We start from the raw sequence: 18,167 nt of genomic DNA, 5'->3' as shown, positions 1-18,167 counted from the left end.
TAAAACTCAGTTGTATGATTACATGAATGGTTGTGTTTTGGTGACTCATACCTTATCTCCGGCATCAGGGTTTTTATCAGGGTGATACTCCTTTGCCAGTTTGCGGTAGGACTGTAAACCACAAACCAATGACATTAACATCAATAATAATAGTTTAGCTTGAGGCTCATCGTTGGGTTACTATTAGAAACGCTTCAACGGACAGTAAACAAACATCGCTATCATCAGTGAACTGCGTTGCCTGGTCGCTGTCGAGTTTGAGGCCCTGTTGTCAGAAAACCGTGACACTGCAACTAGGCACGCAGCTTGAGTTGACAGCCTTTTAGAACGACCTCCTTCGGTGGCAGGGGCGACAGACGTGAGAACTAGAGACTATATTAAATATAAGGATGTGGAATCATGTAATTATCAGCTTATATATAAACATATAATCATCACTGTGATGGTGGTTTAGTGTAGCATCAATGATATTCCGAACATCACCTGATAAGACACAATGTGACAACACATGAGCCAAACAAGGGCTCACTTCCATCACCACGTTATTTCCTTAAGTGGCAAGCTTCAATGTTTGCTTTAAACCAACTTTTAACAGTCGAGAAGCGATGAATGGACACACTCGGTGATGACTACAGAGGGATCAACACAACTAGCTTGTCAGCTAAAGACAGCACGCGAATCAATCTTCCTCCACTCACCGCTTCAATTGGATAGCATTTACATTACTTTAGTCCTCCCGTCCCAAGCGATACGAGGTGCACCATACCGTTACATACAACGTATTCTACACGGTGGAGCCTCACATCGCCGAGCCCTTCACAAACCCTAGCTAGCTAGCGCTTCGCATGGTGTGTGTGTGTGTGTGTGTGTGTGTGTGTGTGTGTGTGTGTGTGTGTGTGTGTGTGTGTGTGTGTGTGTGTGTGTGTGTGTGGACTAACGCTAGCTAAGACGAGCTAAAGAGCAGCCGCTAGAAAGGCCACGCTCGGCAGGATGGATGTCGACCGAACCTTCTCGCTATCCGCGTTGTCGGCTTGAAACCACGTACCTTTTTGAGTTCATTTTCGGTGGCGGTCGGCGAAACTCCTAAGATGTCGTATAGCTTGGTGTCCACAACGTTCGCCATGCCTGTGCTTGCACCTCTTGCTTACTGAAACGCCGTGTGTATACTGTGTGTGCGGGGGTTCGGCTGGAGCAGGGAGGGCTGAGCAGGAGTGGTGTGTGTACCCAAAATGTTGGCTTGTCCCCGCTGTCGGTGTGTAATGCGCATGCACGATCTGTGGAGCTTTTTTTTTTTTTGTTGACAAAATTACGTTGATTCGCTCGGACGTCATTCGACGACGGCGACCTCATGACATCACAGATGTATATGCGAGTAGGATATGGTGATGTGCGATGCCGTTTTGACCGTGGAGTTAAGACACTTTCTCATTCATTTATCTTCCCTGAGGTTAAAAGGAGAAACAAATTCTGCTACGTTTAGTGCATTAAAGGCGTTTTCTGTAAAAAATAATAATAATAATAAATAAAAAATGCAATGATTTCCCAAAACGTTATCACCCACAAACATCCACAGCCGTTAATTACACTAGCTCTGATATAGTCAAAATCCAGAATTGCAATAATTGGATACTGACATACCACAGCCAAATAAAAAATAAGTTTCAAATCTGAAATCTACATCACTCAAATTAGGAATTACTCGGGTTTCCTGGCCAAACAGGTAGTTGCCTACTTGTACTGTATATTCTACATTTCTAACTGCAACACTTTCAGATTAACATCACAGATCGACCATTGAATCATTGTTATTACTATTCTTTATTATTGTTATAAATTTCACACGTGACTGTCTTTACGCAATGCGTCAAATAAATAGCATTCAGACGATTTAAGCGACTTAATTTCTAGTGGGCATTACGACTTGTGGTTTAATATTATTGTCTCTAAAGTAACAAAAATACCTCATATTGATGTGAATAAGCTACGCATTTATTTATTTATTTTTTCAGCCAGCTTCCTAAGAATGACCACGGTGTTAGCCTTCACGTTGAATGACATATGTGCAGTTTGGTCCATGTGCACAGCGCACATGTGATGTAACGTTAGTCCTGATCCGACTTCCCCACTTTAAACGGCCATTCCCCAGTATAACAGCTCCTGTTTACATCGTTGTTTGTTTCTTTTCTAAACAATAGTTTCAATATGACAGCCAAGTGTCACTATAGTGTGTCTGTACAGACATGAGCTAGGGACGGTGCGAGTGTATTTGCATCAGAGTACGACTTGAATGTACTGCAAATGTTATACAGCTGCAGCAGCAGCTGACTGCCCGCCGTGAACCGCCAGCTCCGGACTGGCCATGTTGGATAAGTCGCACTGGCGGCCAACAATGAATGATTTGTCGTTTTACACATCCAGCTTGCTGAATACCACCGATTAAACGAGGTGGATATATAAATACGAGCCGGCCACTGTTGTGTCTTCGGTGGCCTAAGCGTTTATTTGAGCCTGCGACGCATGTTAGCTGGCTAACGTCGAGGTGATGTCGAGGTGGGTCTGATATCAGGACGTCTTCTAGCCAGCGGTTGAAGAAGAGCAGGGGGTAAATATTCGATTAAATGACATGTTTTTTTTTAGGAGCGACATGTCGCCTGACCTTGGTGGCGAGTGAAACCGCGGTAAAAAAGAAAGAGGGCTAGCCGTTGGTCTGGGAATGTTATGATACGCATGTAGATGTTAGGGCTGTGTAATAACGCTGGTAACCATCAGCTGATGCCTTTAGCACAGGCCTACTAAGAAGGACCCGATCGGGTTAGCGGTACACAGAACCGCAGACATCGTTTCATGGATAAATAAGTGGCGTTGGTGGTAGATCGTTGGCTCACAAACACCTGTTTGTTTCAACATGTTTGACGACAGACAGGCTAACGGGATTAGTGTCAACAAATTAGCATCGGTCCACGCTTGTTTATCTTAGAAGGTGAAATGGTCCTAAATCCTGTTTAAAGGTGAATTGTGTTTCAAGGCGTTTTCCTTTGTTTCTGAGCAGGAGGCATCCAGTGAGAGGGTGTCGTTATTATATTATTTAGTATGCTAAGACCAAGGTCACATGCAATAGCCACTATTCAGTGTAAAGTAATTGCTAATGGGAGTGTGAAGTCTTAGATTGCCATTTTTTATTGATGTGGGCCTGACATGTAATAATCACACGTTCACGTTTGTGCGGTATAATGACCGTTGCAGGTGGTGTGAGATGCACCTGTCTGTTGAAAGCTTGATGATGGATTAGACACAGACTTATGTCTTTATGTCAGCTGCTAAGTATGGCTAACCACCATGCATCCTGCATTAGGGCCATGTTATTGTTAGTGTTACTATCTTCAATTGGTGTATGCATTGTAGTTATTACCTATCCATACCTAAAGCGCTACTGATTATTAATGATGAAACATCAATAAAACCGATAGAGAAACACTTTTGAAATAGCCATTGTTTGCAGTCACACATTTTCTCTTCTAATTCATGGATTGAATGCTCCTTTAATTTGTTTAAATTAGTTTATGGTTAGTGACTAAGGGGCAAGTGTAAAGTTTGTGTGATGGACCATGTAATGTTTAGCCTGATATAATAGTTCGACAATGTAATGGCTTGATTTCTGGGTGGAGACTGCAGTTTCTGGGTGTGAGTGTGAGGGGCGGAGTTACGCATTGTTTCCTGTTTTGTTACTAATGTATTCTTCCTGAGATTTACTCATTAGCAAATGCAGTATGGAGGAGGAACACATGGTTTCTAGAGTGGACAGTCCCTAGACACTTTGTCTAGGGACGTTGGTGTCTGGACAGGACGTTTGAGTTTGTCTTTGCACCGACCAAGGGAAATGTTAAGTTTACCTGTGCTTGCTGAATTTGCATTTACTGTTGGCCTAGGATCTGGCCGATCTTGTCTGCCATTAGACTTTAGATGTTAATCTAAAATCTGATTTGTGAGACTAAACCAGATCTAATCTCGGATCCAGCAGTCCTACTATGTTATAGCAGTATTTATTATATTATAGCAGCTGTTTGTCAGAGATGACAAACAGCCTGGGCCGGAAATCAGAAACAGATAAGGCGGAGGGACTCCTTGTTTCCTGTTTCGTGACATTTCGTGACATTTCGTGACCTATGCAAAACTAATTAGCATGAGTTTGACACTTTCAGAAGTGTATTCCTACAGTGGTATTCTACATGGTCTTTACTTGAATCTTTTACAGAGATTTTTTTTACAGTTTACTTACTTGTGCTGGCCGTATAAATATGAAGTGAAAGAAAGTGAAAATTATGTTAGTCCAGATTTGAGCTTGTCCGCCATCAGAGTTTAAGTTATTAATCTAAAGTCTGACTTGTAAGACTAAGCCAGATCTTACTCAGAATGTACAGTATATGTTGGTGAATCACCCTTTACTTTAGCGTCAGTTCACACATCACACATTTATAAAATGTTCTCTGTACATGTACCATCTGCAGACTGTAGTATAGCCTAGCCTTTCTTGTGAAATTGCTAAAATCTCACACTTGTGTCTGTACATCCACATTCTCTGCAGGCTGGCAGAGGTCTGCATGCATCTATAACGTCAGCCATGTTTTGGAAGTTTGACCTACATGCTTCGTCCCACCTGGAGGCTCTGCTGGAGAAGGATGATGTCACGCTCACAGAGCTTATGGACGAGGAGGATGTGCTGCAAGAATGCAAGGCCCAGAACAGGAGGTCAAGAAATCCACTGTTGACATCTCATCTAGTAACAGTTGACGCTTGCATTGCGCTGTTAATATTTTTTTGTATATCTTCTTATATCTTCATGTTGAAATGTGTACTTCCTGTTTCCTGTTCTAGGCTCCTCCTGTTCTTGTCTCAGGACAACTGCATGCAGGAGCTACTTCGTCTCATCACCACAGTACCCCCTGCTGGTGTCGAAGAGATGAAGCGCTTCAAGTAACAGTCACTCACTGTACATGATGTTACATGGACATTGATTGTGTTATATGTAATACAGAAGAGGTGTAGTTTATGAGGTGGGAGAAAAAATGGTGATATAAGCTTTTGAGTTGTTGCACCAATTACACACACAGGGATACAGTGTAAAACATAAAAAAACAAAACCTGGGATCAAGATACATCCCTCTGAGCATATTGCTTGCAAGTTCCTTCATTAACAAATCATTATTGCAAAGGGTGAATTACACCATGCTTTTGTATAAGCCAGTACACCATGTGACATTTAAACCAACTCTGTAATCAAAAGCATCCATTTCAGTCTTGATCTAGAGTAATCAATGGCTAGGACACGATAAGGAACTCGATCCTCTGTCCTCAAGTAGTTGCGGTTGTGTGTGTGTGTGTGTGTGTGTTGATTGGCGGCAGGTATCCGAACATAGCGTGCGAGCTGTTGACAAGCGACGTGGGCGTCATCAACGATAAGCTGGGTAACGAACAGCCACTGTTGGACACACTCTATGGCTTCCTGGAACAGCCATCGCCACTCAACCCACTGCTGGCCTCCTTCTTCAGCAAAACTGTCGGGAACCTCATCACACGCAAGACGGAGCAGGTAGGCTGATATGGAAAAGTGAATGAACATTATTTTCCAATATCTCTCCATGGCTCTTTTTGAGAAGCATTAGTTGTATTTTTTGTTGAAATTGCCTTTACATCCCAACAGCAATCAATATATCAAATGCTCTGACAATTAACTTTTTAAAAGCCAGTATCTGGGGCTGTCGCAGGTATGCAATAAGCCTGTCCAATTATTTAATCCAGGCATTCGGACATGATGATGGCCTACCTACCTTCTGTCCTACCCACCCGGCACTCTGCCCATGCACTCACATGACAGAGTCTAACACAAAGCGAGGCAGACATATTGCTAAAGCTAGTGAGCTATTCATGTGTTTCGTGACAGTGGGTAACGAGGAAGGCCTGAGGGAGGGGTGAATTATTTTCGGTTGGATACTTAAGAAATCTGGCTAATTCTAGGTTCACAAAATTGCCTACCCTAGCTTTAAGTGAAGACAACCTATCAATTTCCACCTCAGGCTTCACAAGTGGCATAAAGTGTACCAAAAATAAATATCCACAAATCATTTCTCTTGTTGTTCATTGGGGGTCATGGGCTGAATGCAGTGGTAAAATAATATTTCTATTGTTGTTTTCATCTTTGCTTATGAAGAACAATTGCTAAATTGTGAATGGTATTTGATGTGTTCCTAATCTGCAGTCTTCCCCTTGATATAGTCCGTAAACCCGTTTTTCTGTGGGGTTTTATATGATGTAAATTGGGTTGGAATCTGATTAGGTGATAAGCTTCCTGCGGGGGAAGGAGGGCTTCCTGTCTCTGGTCCTGAAGCATATCGACACGTCTGCCATGATGGATGTGCTCCTGCGGCTCATCAGCTGTGTGGAACCAGCGTCTCTCAGACAGAAGACTCTCCATGTATGTCCCCCTTCCCACACACACATCTACACACTGACTGACCCACATGCACACAAACACACAGTAATATCTGTGTGCTTCTCATCAACAGTGGCTGAATGAAGAGAAGCTAGCCCAGAGATTAATAGAACTCATTCACCCTGAGAGAGATGAGGAGGTAAGAATTCACACTGACAAACTATTTAAACATTTCATTCAATTAAAACAACTAAAACTGGACTAAAACGTGTGTGTGTGTGTGTGTGTGTGTGTGTGTGTGTCTTTCAGCGTCAATCCAACGCATCTCAAACCTTGTGTGACATCATTCGTCTGAGCAGGGATCAGGCCAATCAGATGCAAGAGATCTCAGAATCTGACCCGTTGCTCACAGCCCTGGAGTCGTAAGGGACAAATGCACACACATACATGCAAACGCACACACACGAACACACTGGGCATTTTTACACCTATAGTTCACTTGATTTAATAGCATTAGTGCACCAAACTCCTAACTGTAATTTCCCTTGCTTGCTTGGTTGGTTTGGTCTGAATAAATCAAAGGGATGGAGCGATGGACTGGAGTGTTCAGACCTCCATAACCCAAACAGACAGGACAATCCAAACTAATACACCAAACAATATAGTGACGAGGTGTGAAAGCCGTCCATACACCAGACACACACACACACACATATGCACACGCACACACATGCACACACAATGTCACAATGTGTATTTGGAGCTTAGCTCTTGTTTATTTGTGTGTTATGCAGGCAGGAATGTGTGGGACAGTTACTGCAGAACATGTTCTCAGGTGAGAGAACCGAGAGCTGCATCGTGAATGGAGTCCAAGTTCTTCTCACCTTGCTGGAGATCAGGAGGCCAGTGTGAGTAAGACCAGACCGTTTCGTCAGTTGTGCCCTATCGAAGTTGTAGTAGTATCCGTATTTCTTGCTAAATAAATACATGAGTTAATAAATGTTGTAGGAGAAAAGTATATCTTGTGTGGTAGATCGAGGTGCACCATTTATTTATTTCACAGCCAAAAATTTACTAAATGCAATTTAAACAAATTGCTAACTGCTGGCACGGTGCACTTTCTACAGTCAGTTGCTTCATGATCTTTTATAGTCTCTCACTCTCTCGCTCTCTCACTCTCTCGCTCGCTCCAGCTGTTGCCGTGTTGTTTAAAAAAAAAAAAGGCGTGTGATTAGTAATTTGTAACACATGTCACCAGCCCGCCTGTGCTCTAATCAGGCCCCAAGAGCCACGCCTCCTCCTATCTCCCCCCTCCTATCTCCCCCCTGCCAGACGGCGCTCAACCCCCCACACCTCAAACCAAACAATGAGTTTGACAATGTTGAGTCATTATTGAGCCAACCTGCTGTGTAATCATTGTAGCTCATGTGTTGTGTGTATATGTATGCGTTATGTATACCGCAGGGTGGATGGCGTAATGGATGCTCAGGGATTTGAGAGAAGTTACAACGTCAACAGCAGTATCTTGTTGGCCATCCAACCACAACTGATCCACTTCCACCAGCTGCTGCTGGCCCCGCCCAAGGTAACACAAGAACCACACATCGGGCACACCCATAGTTTGCATACCACAAATCATTCTGGGAGTAGATTTGTTCATCATAACCGCTGTCCATTACAAACTAAGCATCCTAAACATGGTACAGCATAGTATGGCGCATGACAATGATGAACAAAATGGGCTTTCTATGTTTGCTTGTGTCTTACTGTTTTTCTCACGACAATATCTTGTTTCTAGAAATCTGATCTTTGTATTTGTGCCTGTGTGTGTGTGTGTGTGTGTGTGTGTAGTGCAGTCCCATGCTGACCTCCATGGGTCTGCTGGAGGAGCCGCTGGGGAACACGCGTCTGCACGTGGCCCGGCTGGTGGCCTCCCTGCTGTACACCAGCTCTGCCAGCCACGCCGTCGTGGCTCAGACCCTCTGCCAGCTCAACACCATGGACGTGCTGCTGGTGAGACCTTAGCCATCTATGGTCTATGTATATATTGAGACAGACAGACAGACAGTCAGATTGATCTATCTATTAATCAGTATATATATTTCTATATATTTACATCTTTATTATCCATACATCTTTACATATATATCCACCTTTACATTATATATGTCCATCTATCTGTCTGTCTGTATCTGTCTATTTAAATTAAATTAAATAGAGCTTATTGGCGTGGGAAATGAACACTTACTTTTCCAAATGCAAGTGTTTAAAATTAAAAGAAAAAACATCTAGCTATTATTAATTCATCTATCCATCTCTCTGATTTGTTATCTATCGATCTGTTGGTCCGAAAAGATAATGGTTGTACTTTGTCCCTCGCTGACAAATGTACCTTGTGAAACAGGGCTTGTTCTTTAAATACACCTGGAACAACTTCCTCCACCTCCAAGTGGAGCTCTGCGTAGCTGCCATCCTCAGACCCTGTGCCCACGAGATGAGACTCCAGCCTGACCTGGGATCGCAGGAAACGTCCCTGCTTCCTCCTCCCCAGGAGGCCTCAAAGGAGAAGGGTTTGGCCGAGGCCCAGACTTCAGACTTGGGCACAGCCCAGAACCCTGAAAGCTCTGCTCATAACACAATGGTAGCGCATGTAAGTGTCTCTCTCTCTCTCTCTCTCTCTCTCTCTCTCTCCATCCCTCCCTCCTTCTGACTGGAAATTTACTCCTGACTTGGCTGGACTCTTTTATTCTGGAACAAAGGGGTCCTGTAGCTTATCTTTGTCTGTCTCTCTCTCTGTCCCCTTCTCAGTTGTTTCAGCACTGCCGACTAGTCCAGAGGATTCTTGATGCTTGGGAAGAAAACGATAAGATACAGTAGGCAACTCTTTTTTGTTAAGTTTTACAACATACGTACTTGCTTGCGTTTGTGTGTGTGCTTACATTTCAACTTCCTGGTTTCCAGGGTAACGGGCGGGATGAGGAGAGGGTACATGGGTCACCTGACCAGGATCGCCAACACAGTGGTCCACAACCTGGAGAAAGGCCCGGTTCATGCTCAGATCAGCGGCCTCATCACAGGTTTGGTTGTTTGTTTTGTTGCATGGATTTTTAGAGGAATACCACTGGTTTAAAATCATGCAAGTATGTCATGTTATTGTCCTTCCCATTTAATGTATGGAATATGTGTGTGTGTGTGTGTGTGTGTGTGTGTGTGTGTGTATGTATGTCTTTATCTGTGTCTGTCTTGTCTGTCTGTGTGTGGGTGTGTGGTTGTGTTGTTGCAGAGCTGCCTGAGGACTGCAGGGGGCGCTGGGAGACCTTTGTGGAGCAGACTTTAAAAGAGACAAACAGGAAAAACACCATAGACTTGGTAAACACGCTGTCACCCATCACACATACACTGTGAACTCAATCACGCCTGTCAAAAGAAGACACACATAATGTACATGCAGGTCTGGAGCTCCGGTCTGCGTTTGTGTTCTAGGTCGGCACTCGGTCCCTGCGGCATTCCTCTGAGGATGACATGGAGAGCCCTTTTCCCAAAGAGCTGACTCTGCAACAGGTGCGCACATCCTTAAAGAGAGACACACCCGCAATCAGAGTTAGATATTCATATTGAATCCTAATCCATATAATTATCATTATTTTAATAATATTTAACTAGCTTTTAACCTTTTAACTAGTCGAGACATTAAGAGAAAATTGTTATTTACAATGGCGGCCTAACCCTTTTGAGGGATGGGGGTAGGGTACCAAAGAGAAATGTCAAAAGTTAAGACAGCAGCAAACATCAGAACGTTTCCAACACACCCAGTACTTACATACAATAGGTCATGACGTAAATGGTATACAGTCGACCACACGAGCATCACACAGACAGCTAGCAAAAAGAAGGCAACCACTGCAGAACAAGAGTAGCATACAAAAGCAGTTAGACAAACAGGCAGGCCAAACAGCAACAGCAAGAGAGACAGATAATGCATGAGTCAATGGTATGCAGCCAGCAGACACGGGTTGGAGAATATTAGTGGGAAACAGCTGCATGTATCACTGAGAATGTCCACAATAGAGTCCTTGAATACTGACTTTAACATTGTAAATGTTACACGTTATTCAAGGCCTTCTCGGACTACCAAATCCAACAGATGACGGCAAATTTTGTCGATCAGTTTGGCTTCAACGACGAGGAATTCACGGATGCTGAAGACAGAATTGCGTATGTGATTCTAATGATTCTAATGATTCTTTATGATTGTTCTTGATTGAAATGGTTGGAAGTGTGGCCTCATGTGTGTTAATGAAGTGCTTGTGATTTTGCAGAGCCACCTTTGACCAGATTGCTGAGATCAATATCAACATTGATGCAGGCCATGATAGTGTAAGTAGTCCACCCAGAGCAACATGGGGGGGAAGCAGGAATGACATTGGTACAGGTTTAGAGCAACGGTTGTTAAACTACGGGTCGGGACCCGTAGCATTGCATCTACATAATAAATGCAACGCTTTCCAGATTTAACCACGGCTCCCTCACTCTCTCTCTGTCTCTGTCTCCCTCTCCCTCCTGGTGCAAACAGGCCAACACAGCTGTGTTTGAGGCCTGCTCCAAAGAGAAGATCCAGTCGTTTGATGACGATGAAGAGGACATCTGGGAGGAGAAGGAGATTAACTATGCAACGCAAACCAAGTCTCGCAACAGGTAGGGGGATCCACACACACACACACACACAGGTTTGCATGCACAAACTCTTGAGTTGAGCATATTGGAATAGAATGCACCTTTCCTAAAGATACTCCTGACCGACATGCACACACGTTTATATACAATCTACAATTATACATTTATCTGTTAATATGTTACTACAAATGTGTTAAGACACATATCAGTATGTATTGTCTGTACACAGGGCCTCATTTTGTGGGGGGGTGTTTGTGTGCATGTATTTGTATGTGTGTGTGGGTGTGTGTGGGCATGTTAAAAAAGGTTTGGAGGCTCAAGATCGTCCCAAGGCGCCACGGTCACAAGCACTATGTCTGACAAGACGCCAGGCTCTGACCCCCAGGGCTCTGATAGGACCAGAAGAACAGAGGCTGAGCAGGAGCCCAACGGGCCCCTGGATCCCTTCTCAAGTCTGGCCCCCCTGGAGAACACGCAAAGTGAGAGCATCACTTATGCATATGCATACGTTTATGTCATGCCACAATTGAGTGGGTTTAGATTTGGGCAAACCTCAGCTTAAACCTGCACTATGTTACTTTTCTTCTGCAGCTGGCATCTCCATTAAAACATATCTGAACTAGGAACGTTCTCTAAAATAAACAGTGCCCATCTAAGTCAATCCATCTGGGGAATTTTTCTCAATAAATTGTTTTATTCTGGTCCACTTTTGCCCCCCACCGCTTTGGGAGGAAATCCAAAATAAGTATACAGCTATAACCAGCTACCACTCAAGCCAGCAGAGGCTGCCAATGGGAAAACGTTCATAGTGCAGGTTTAAAAGTGTAGATAGTTCTATAGGTGCAGATGGGTGCCATAGTTGCATTATACATGCTGTGTGTGGTGTAATGTATAAACCCAGGTGTGGGCTGGGTGGCCGATTTTGGGGAGGTGAATTCCAAAGCGCCTGCAGCCGGAGGGGGGTTCTCAGCCTGGGACAGTCCTGCCTCCAAACCAGTTTCCACGGAGACAGAGGAGAAGGGATGGGCCAAGTTCACTGACTTCCAGCCTTTCTGCTGGTGAGTGTGGGAGGGCGTGGCGGTTGAACTCCATGTAGAATGAAGGTGTGGTCGTTGAGAAGGAGAGTGATTTATCGTTGTATAATAGCCGGTAGCATATTATTGTACAAGACAGATTGCCAGAGAAGTATTTTATTTATTTATTTATATATAAGTTATACAAGTAGTACAAAAAACACTCAACAGGAGTTATTAATCTTGGAAGCATTGTTCAAAAACACTTAAGGTTTAAGAGGGCCGTCATGAATCCTTACTGAAAGTCAATGGCTTTGGTCTTGCCTGACTACTGTTAACACATGGCGTCGGTGTTCTCTTGGTCGGTCCTTCTCAGCTCAGAGACAGGCCCCAGGTGCAGCTCTCCTGTGGACGCAGAGCTGAGGACCGTCGACAGAACCGAACCAAACCCGAACCGTAGGTTGGCTGTGTGTTATGGCTGGATGCGCTCGTCACCAACACAACATAACACAAATCATGCTTAAGAGCTGATCACAAAACAGTTTGTTTTTCTATATTATTGATCAAATATGTACCATAACAGCTTTTTGCCACATATTTATGGGAAATGTAAGGTAAAAATGGGAACAAAATTTGTTTTATTTCCTACTAACTCAACCAGCCTAGAGGTACAGTACATGCCAGGCCGCACTTCTTGTTGTATTTCCATTGTTTACACTAGGAGTCAGCCGGCCATTGCCTCAGGGAGAATCAATCGGTTTTGCGTCATCATTTATTTTCAAAAAACATGCACTCTCTGTACATTTCCTGCCACCACGAGGGCCCAAGTGAACCCCGGTGTCCTCTCCCCCCCTCAGCGTGTGTGTGGAGCGTGTGCGTGGCCAGGAAGGCCCCGCTGGTGGCCTCCGACACGTCTTCCTCCGGCAGCTCGGACAGCGACGAGGAGGAGGACAAGACCCGCTCCGTCTCCATGGATACCGTTGCCCCCCTTGAGACAGCCAGCGCGGCTGCCGGCGGCAACAGCAGCAGCAGCAGCACCCTACGGGGCCCCGGAGACGCAAACAACGACAAGGCAGTCTTGGCCAGGTATGCAACGACGGCCGCACTCACGCACGCACACATAAACACACAAATGTAAACACACTGGTACACGCACAGTGGCTCAGGAAGGAAATGGATATCCAGTCATGAAACCTGCAGGAAACAATGTTTTCTCCTGAATCCAAGGCTGACTTAATGCTGACTTACTGCCAAATATATGCAGGGAGAACTTAAGCACAATTTCTTTTTTTTAGATTCGGAAGGGAAATGTTGTTGGGAAACTCTCTGGGAAACTCTCTGTATTTTTAGGAAATAATAACAGGTGCAAATAAATAGTTGGTATGGATTCTGCTGACCGTAGCAAAAGGACTGATATCATGGATCTCTATGCTTAGGTAGATAAGCCTCTTTTTGCTATGATGGCAAGACCCTCTTTCCATTGTTTAAATGGAGACTTTGACCGAAAGAGTTGGGTTCTGCTACCAGAGACAGTGCACTACTGACCTGGAGTAATCCTGCACTATAGAATGCCTCAGTACCATTGTAACATAACTACAATACTACGACAGAGTCCTCAGGCACACTTTGTGGTTTACATCTTGTGTTGTGTTGTACTGCTACTGATACGGCCATTATGGTCTCCCATAGCGAAGGGTCTAATGTTACAACTCAGTGATTCCCCTCCCGTTGCCTTGGCAGAGGGAGTCCTGGCTACGAGAAACCAGGGAAAGAACCGTGTAATCTGATCCTGAACAATTTCAACATCTGAAACTGTATTTATCCCTCAATGTCTTTTATACACTCAAATACACTAGACTGGCTGGGCTGAAAATAGACGTGTGTGTGTGTGTGTGTGTGTGTGTGTGTGTGCGGTGGTGATTCGACTCGGTCTAGTATAGTGACTCTGTGTCTCTACTCACAGTGAAGCAGACAAGATGGCGGCGGAGGGGAAGTTGGCAGAAGACAAAGGAAAAGGAAGCGGGAAGGAGAGTGACGTGAATCCCAGCACGACGACCGACCGCCCTGCTGCGGGTCAACCGTAAGTGTGTGTGTGTGTGTGTGTGTGTGTGTGTGTGTGTGTGTGTGTGTGTGTGTGTGTGTGTGTGTGTGTGTGTGTGTGTGTGTGTGTGTGTGTGTGTGTGCCCCCATGGAAACGATGTGTTTGTGTGTAAACAAACAAAGAATTACAGAAGAAACTAAATAAGATGGTATCCGCCAAAACTAAAACAACAACATCAAATGTAACTTCTCCGTTGACAGTTTACACTACTACGTGACAAAAGATCACTCTCTCCTTATGTGGAGAATCCAAATCCAGTGGAATGCCTTCGGCAAACGTAATGGGCATGGGAAACGCAGCGGTGTGACGGCCTGTACTGCATCCCATCTCCTCTGTGTTTCCCCTCCAGAGTTCCCCCGCTCTCCGCCAACGGGCCGGCTTAACCCTGCAGCCTGGACACTGGGACTCCCCACGCACCCCCTCCTCCATCTCAACACACACACACGCACACACGCACACACACACACACACACACACACACACACACACACACACACACACACACCACGCCGCCTCTCCTCCCCATTACCAGGCCACCAGCCCCACACCTTTCGTTTGTGTTTGGGAATACACAGAAATAGAAGGTCATACAAGCTGGACCTCAGAGGGCTCCTAACAATATGTTGTCGTTGTTGTTGATGTTGTTGTTGTGTTTCGGTCCGGGAGAGCCCGCATGTAAGTAAGATGAGAATGTGATATGTTTACGGTCTAAACGATTGGATGGGCACTCTTGATCTGATGACATAATCATATTGGATGTCTCAAGCGTGCAGAAGCAATGAAGGATAGATGTTTGTCCAGGGAGCAGCATTTGCTCTTACTATATTCTATTCGACTTTTATTTCCAAAATGTAAAGAGAGGCTAAGTGTGCACCGACCGCAGCCTATCAGACCTAGCTTTCCGCAGTATGACGTTGTTTTTATTAAGAAGGTCAGCATCGCAGAGCATTAAGGGCCGACTGTTATCCGATAGGATAACTGGCTGTGAGCGCAAAGGAATGATATATAATGAGATATATAATCATCTTGCTAGCATGCTGGTTTTTATTCCACACCAAAAATAGATATACGTACCCCACATACCTTTTATGTAGGCATTAAGCCAGTGGAAATGTGTTACTTTTTTTTTTTTTTTTAACAATGCCAAATACCCAAAACTGTAGCTTTTGTTTAATATATTTTCTTTTCTTTTTTTTATGTTATTTGTTTGTTGTTTTTGTCTAATTATCTATTTATTAAATGTATGTTTGTGTTTCTGGTTCAGAGTGTATCAGTTGGTTTTAAAACACTGACTCGTTGACCTACGTGTGTTGGCTGTGGTTGGTCTGTAAGTGTGTCTGAGCTCTGTCTGAGGTACGGAGTGTATTCTCAGGTTAAAGGTTAAAGATGTATTTGGATACAAGGAAAGCACACCTGTGTAACACACACACATACCGCACACAGACACACAGACGAGAAGTGGCGGTTATGTCCACGATTCACACATAAAACACGGAGAAAATCTCAACGCTTTCATACCGACCCACACCATCCCCAGAGCTGTTGTAATATTGTGACCTTTGAACCTGTATTAGGTTGTGGCTTTACTTCTTGGTAATATGTAAACGTAACGATATAAATGTAAACAGCATATATAAACACTTTATCTATTTTTGGAATAAATCCACCTGTATGGCAAGGCGGGCGTTTTGCTAGGCGTGTAATATGTGCGTGTTGTACCGTTGAAATGAGGCAATAACTGTATCTGTATTTTTAGGTTTTACGTCTGCCGCATCCGGGTGATTCGTCTCTGTCTCTTTCCATGCGCGCTTTTGGGGAGTGTGTGTGCGCATTTAGAAACCACAGTATGTCTTCCGTGTAATTTACTTGAGTTACTGTTTGCCAAGCACTCCCGGCTTGTTTGATCTCACTCGTCCTCGCTCTCTTTTTTTCAGGGACCAGGATGCGTACGGCTGTAGAGCCTTTATATTTCGGTGGCCCCTATTTATTGCTTTCATTCTTCTTTTTGGAAGGCACTTTCAACAAGCACTTTCTGTTGCATGGTCTTCTCATGAGCTGGAGAATGTTGACTGGAGCGAGGGAAATATCTGTCAGTGTCTGCTGTAGATTATTTTTGTATGCTTTCAGGCAAAGTGTAGTAAAACTGTATCAGTGAAGGTCATTATTTGTTTACTGAGGTTGCAGAAGAGATTTAATCGGCTGTGTTTAATATATATCTTGCAAGGAATTTTATTTTCAACCCTGTTTCCGGATTGCCAGAATGTGCAATAGGGCTTGTACATCAGAATGCTTATGGGATTCTTTGTTGACAATACTCCATTTTTAGAGGACTCAATGGAATTGTAATAAGTGTAAAATCCAAAATCAACTTAAATGTAACGTTACCTTGACTAATGAAGACTTTGTGTGGCAGTTTCAAATGACAATGTCTCCCCATAATGACCTCTCATTTCACAATAAATGAATCACCACTGACCAAAAAAAAGCATTCCTACTAACGTAATAATTAACATACTAATGCTGCTATGCTTCAAAATGAAGGCACTCATTGTGAGTGGACGTTGCGATGTACAAGCCCTATATATAAATTGGAAAATATGATGCCTGCATGGGGGATGGAAGAGAAGCATTGATTCGAGATGAACGGAGCAGTAACATGTGTTTCTGCAGCTTGTTCAAGGCAGCCTCTCTGTGGGTACTATACATACTTTTTGCCAAGTCAAGAACTTAACCCTTACTTGACCCTTTTCTTTAAAAGCAGTTCTGGGAAATCTGAATATATATTATCAAAGCTATCTATAGGTCTAACGGTTATTTATGAAACTGACTTGGTTTATCTCCAGTTGTCATGGTGTTTGATGAACCACTAATGTACATTTGATGAAAGATTTTGTAAAGCATACTGGAGGAATGAGGAATCTTTGTGTAGTGCCAATGGAAACACCGGCCCCCCCCCTCCAAAAAAAAAGAAAACACCTACCAATGTGACACTAAAGAGTTCATTGTATTAACTGTTTAAAACTGGTTCAAATTGATGCCAAGTGACATCAGTGACACTTATTAAACTCAATCAGAAACTCCCAAGAACAAGTTTCACCACAGATGGCACTGTTCCCTGTTCAAATATTAAAAAAAACATGGTTTACTCTAAATTGCTTTTTTAGGCAAATTAAACTAAACGATACTGACTGAATCAGACTGATAGTGTTAAAAAAAAAACGTCTTGCCAAGACTTTCTTGCAGACTCCTTTTTAATTTTGGCTTCAGATCAGTCTGTCGTTGTCATATAGTCGTGTGTACCTCAGCTAGCAGACGGCAAGTTTTGGTTGATTTGAGTAGGAAGCCCGGGTTGTCCTCCGGGTATTGAGAACAGGGTCCAGTTATGCCGTCAAGCACTTTCCATGCACTGTGTCTGACCTATGCTTAAGTGAGCATGTCCGTTCATGAAGACTGCTTTTGTTGTAACTTTGTTTGGTTGAAAGTAGGTTCAATGTGTGTGTGTGTGTGTGTGTGTGTGTGTGAGAGAGCGAGAGAGTGAGCTATAGAGAGATGAATTAGCCCTTCATCCCATCAAAGTAAATATCCCTTCATCAGGGTAACGAATGAGGTTATCAGCTTATAGTTACATATGCGGATGTGTGTGCGCGTGGTTGTGTGTTACGTGTTATCATGATGCGCATTCAGTGTGCGTGTGTGTAAGCGCATCGCGCAGAGGACAAGTCTTGTAAAAACTTTTTTTTTGTAATTCACACTGATGCTGGTGGACCTTTCCATATAGAGTATTGTGTGTGTTACCTGTCGTGAAACTCAGCTTGTACATTTGACCATGCACCTAATAAATATGCTTAACCACATGGAGAGGCTGTCTGCAGTGAGTGTCTTGTACCACAGAGGCTGTTCAAACGACACGCTGGGAAGCGGCAGAAGTGCAAACACGGGAGGATTTATGTGG

General features: G+C 43.8%; 2 protein-coding genes across 2 annotated transcripts in view; both read left to right on the top strand.

Annotated features, from left to right (window-relative positions):
* The window catches only part of kcp (kielin cysteine rich BMP regulator), a gene marked incomplete at both ends in the record, with an annotated part of 31,078 nt that extends 31,060 nt beyond the window's left edge, over nt 1-18 (top strand). Inside the window, one exon of the mRNA XM_084477896.1 lies at nt 11-18. Coding sequence (XP_084334022.1) covers nt 11-18 — 8 coding nt within the window. The remainder of the gene's footprint in view (nt 1-10) is intronic.
* Nucleotides 19-2,312: 2,294 nt separating this feature from the next.
* ppp6r2b (protein phosphatase 6, regulatory subunit 2b) lies at nt 2,313-18,046 on the top strand. The gene is made up of 24 exons (XM_084477557.1): nt 2,313-2,602; nt 4,583-4,746; nt 4,873-4,971; nt 5,401-5,587; nt 6,332-6,469; nt 6,561-6,626; nt 6,737-6,849; nt 7,222-7,335; nt 7,892-8,012; nt 8,279-8,440; nt 8,832-9,077; nt 9,236-9,300; nt 9,389-9,504; nt 9,711-9,796; nt 9,911-9,988; nt 10,545-10,642; nt 10,747-10,804; nt 11,001-11,122; nt 11,408-11,580; nt 12,003-12,159; nt 12,491-12,570; nt 12,972-13,200; nt 14,078-14,194; nt 14,565-18,046. The coding sequence occupies exons 2-24, from the start codon at nt 4,619-4,621 to the stop codon at nt 14,596-14,598; spliced, it is 2,787 nt and encodes a 928-aa protein (XP_084333683.1). The 5' UTR covers nt 2,313-2,602; nt 4,583-4,618; the 3' UTR covers nt 14,599-18,046.
* Nucleotides 18,047-18,167: the final 121 nt, after the last annotated feature.

Source organism: Micromesistius poutassou, assembly GCF_964030765.1.
Source record: "Micromesistius poutassou genome assembly, chromosome: 13".
Classification (NCBI taxonomy): Eukaryota; Metazoa; Chordata; class Actinopteri; order Gadiformes; family Gadidae; genus Micromesistius; species Micromesistius poutassou.
The sequence above is the reverse complement of the archived record's forward strand: the minus strand, read 5'-3'. Positions and strand labels throughout refer to the sequence as shown.

Bases quoted from the DNA above. Each gene is read 5' to 3' on its own strand.
- ppp6r2b (XM_084477557.1), top strand. From the start codon at position 4,619: ATGTTTTGGAAGTTTGACCTACATGCTTCGTCCCACCTGGAGGCTCTG. The intron at 6,470-6,560 runs GTATGTCCCCCT...TCTCATCAACAG, and splicing joins TCAGACAGAAGACTCTCCAT to TGGCTGAATGAAGAGAAGCT. The intron at 9,505-9,710 runs GTTTGGTTGTTT...GTGTTGTTGCAG, and splicing joins GATCAGCGGCCTCATCACAG to AGCTGCCTGAGGACTGCAGG.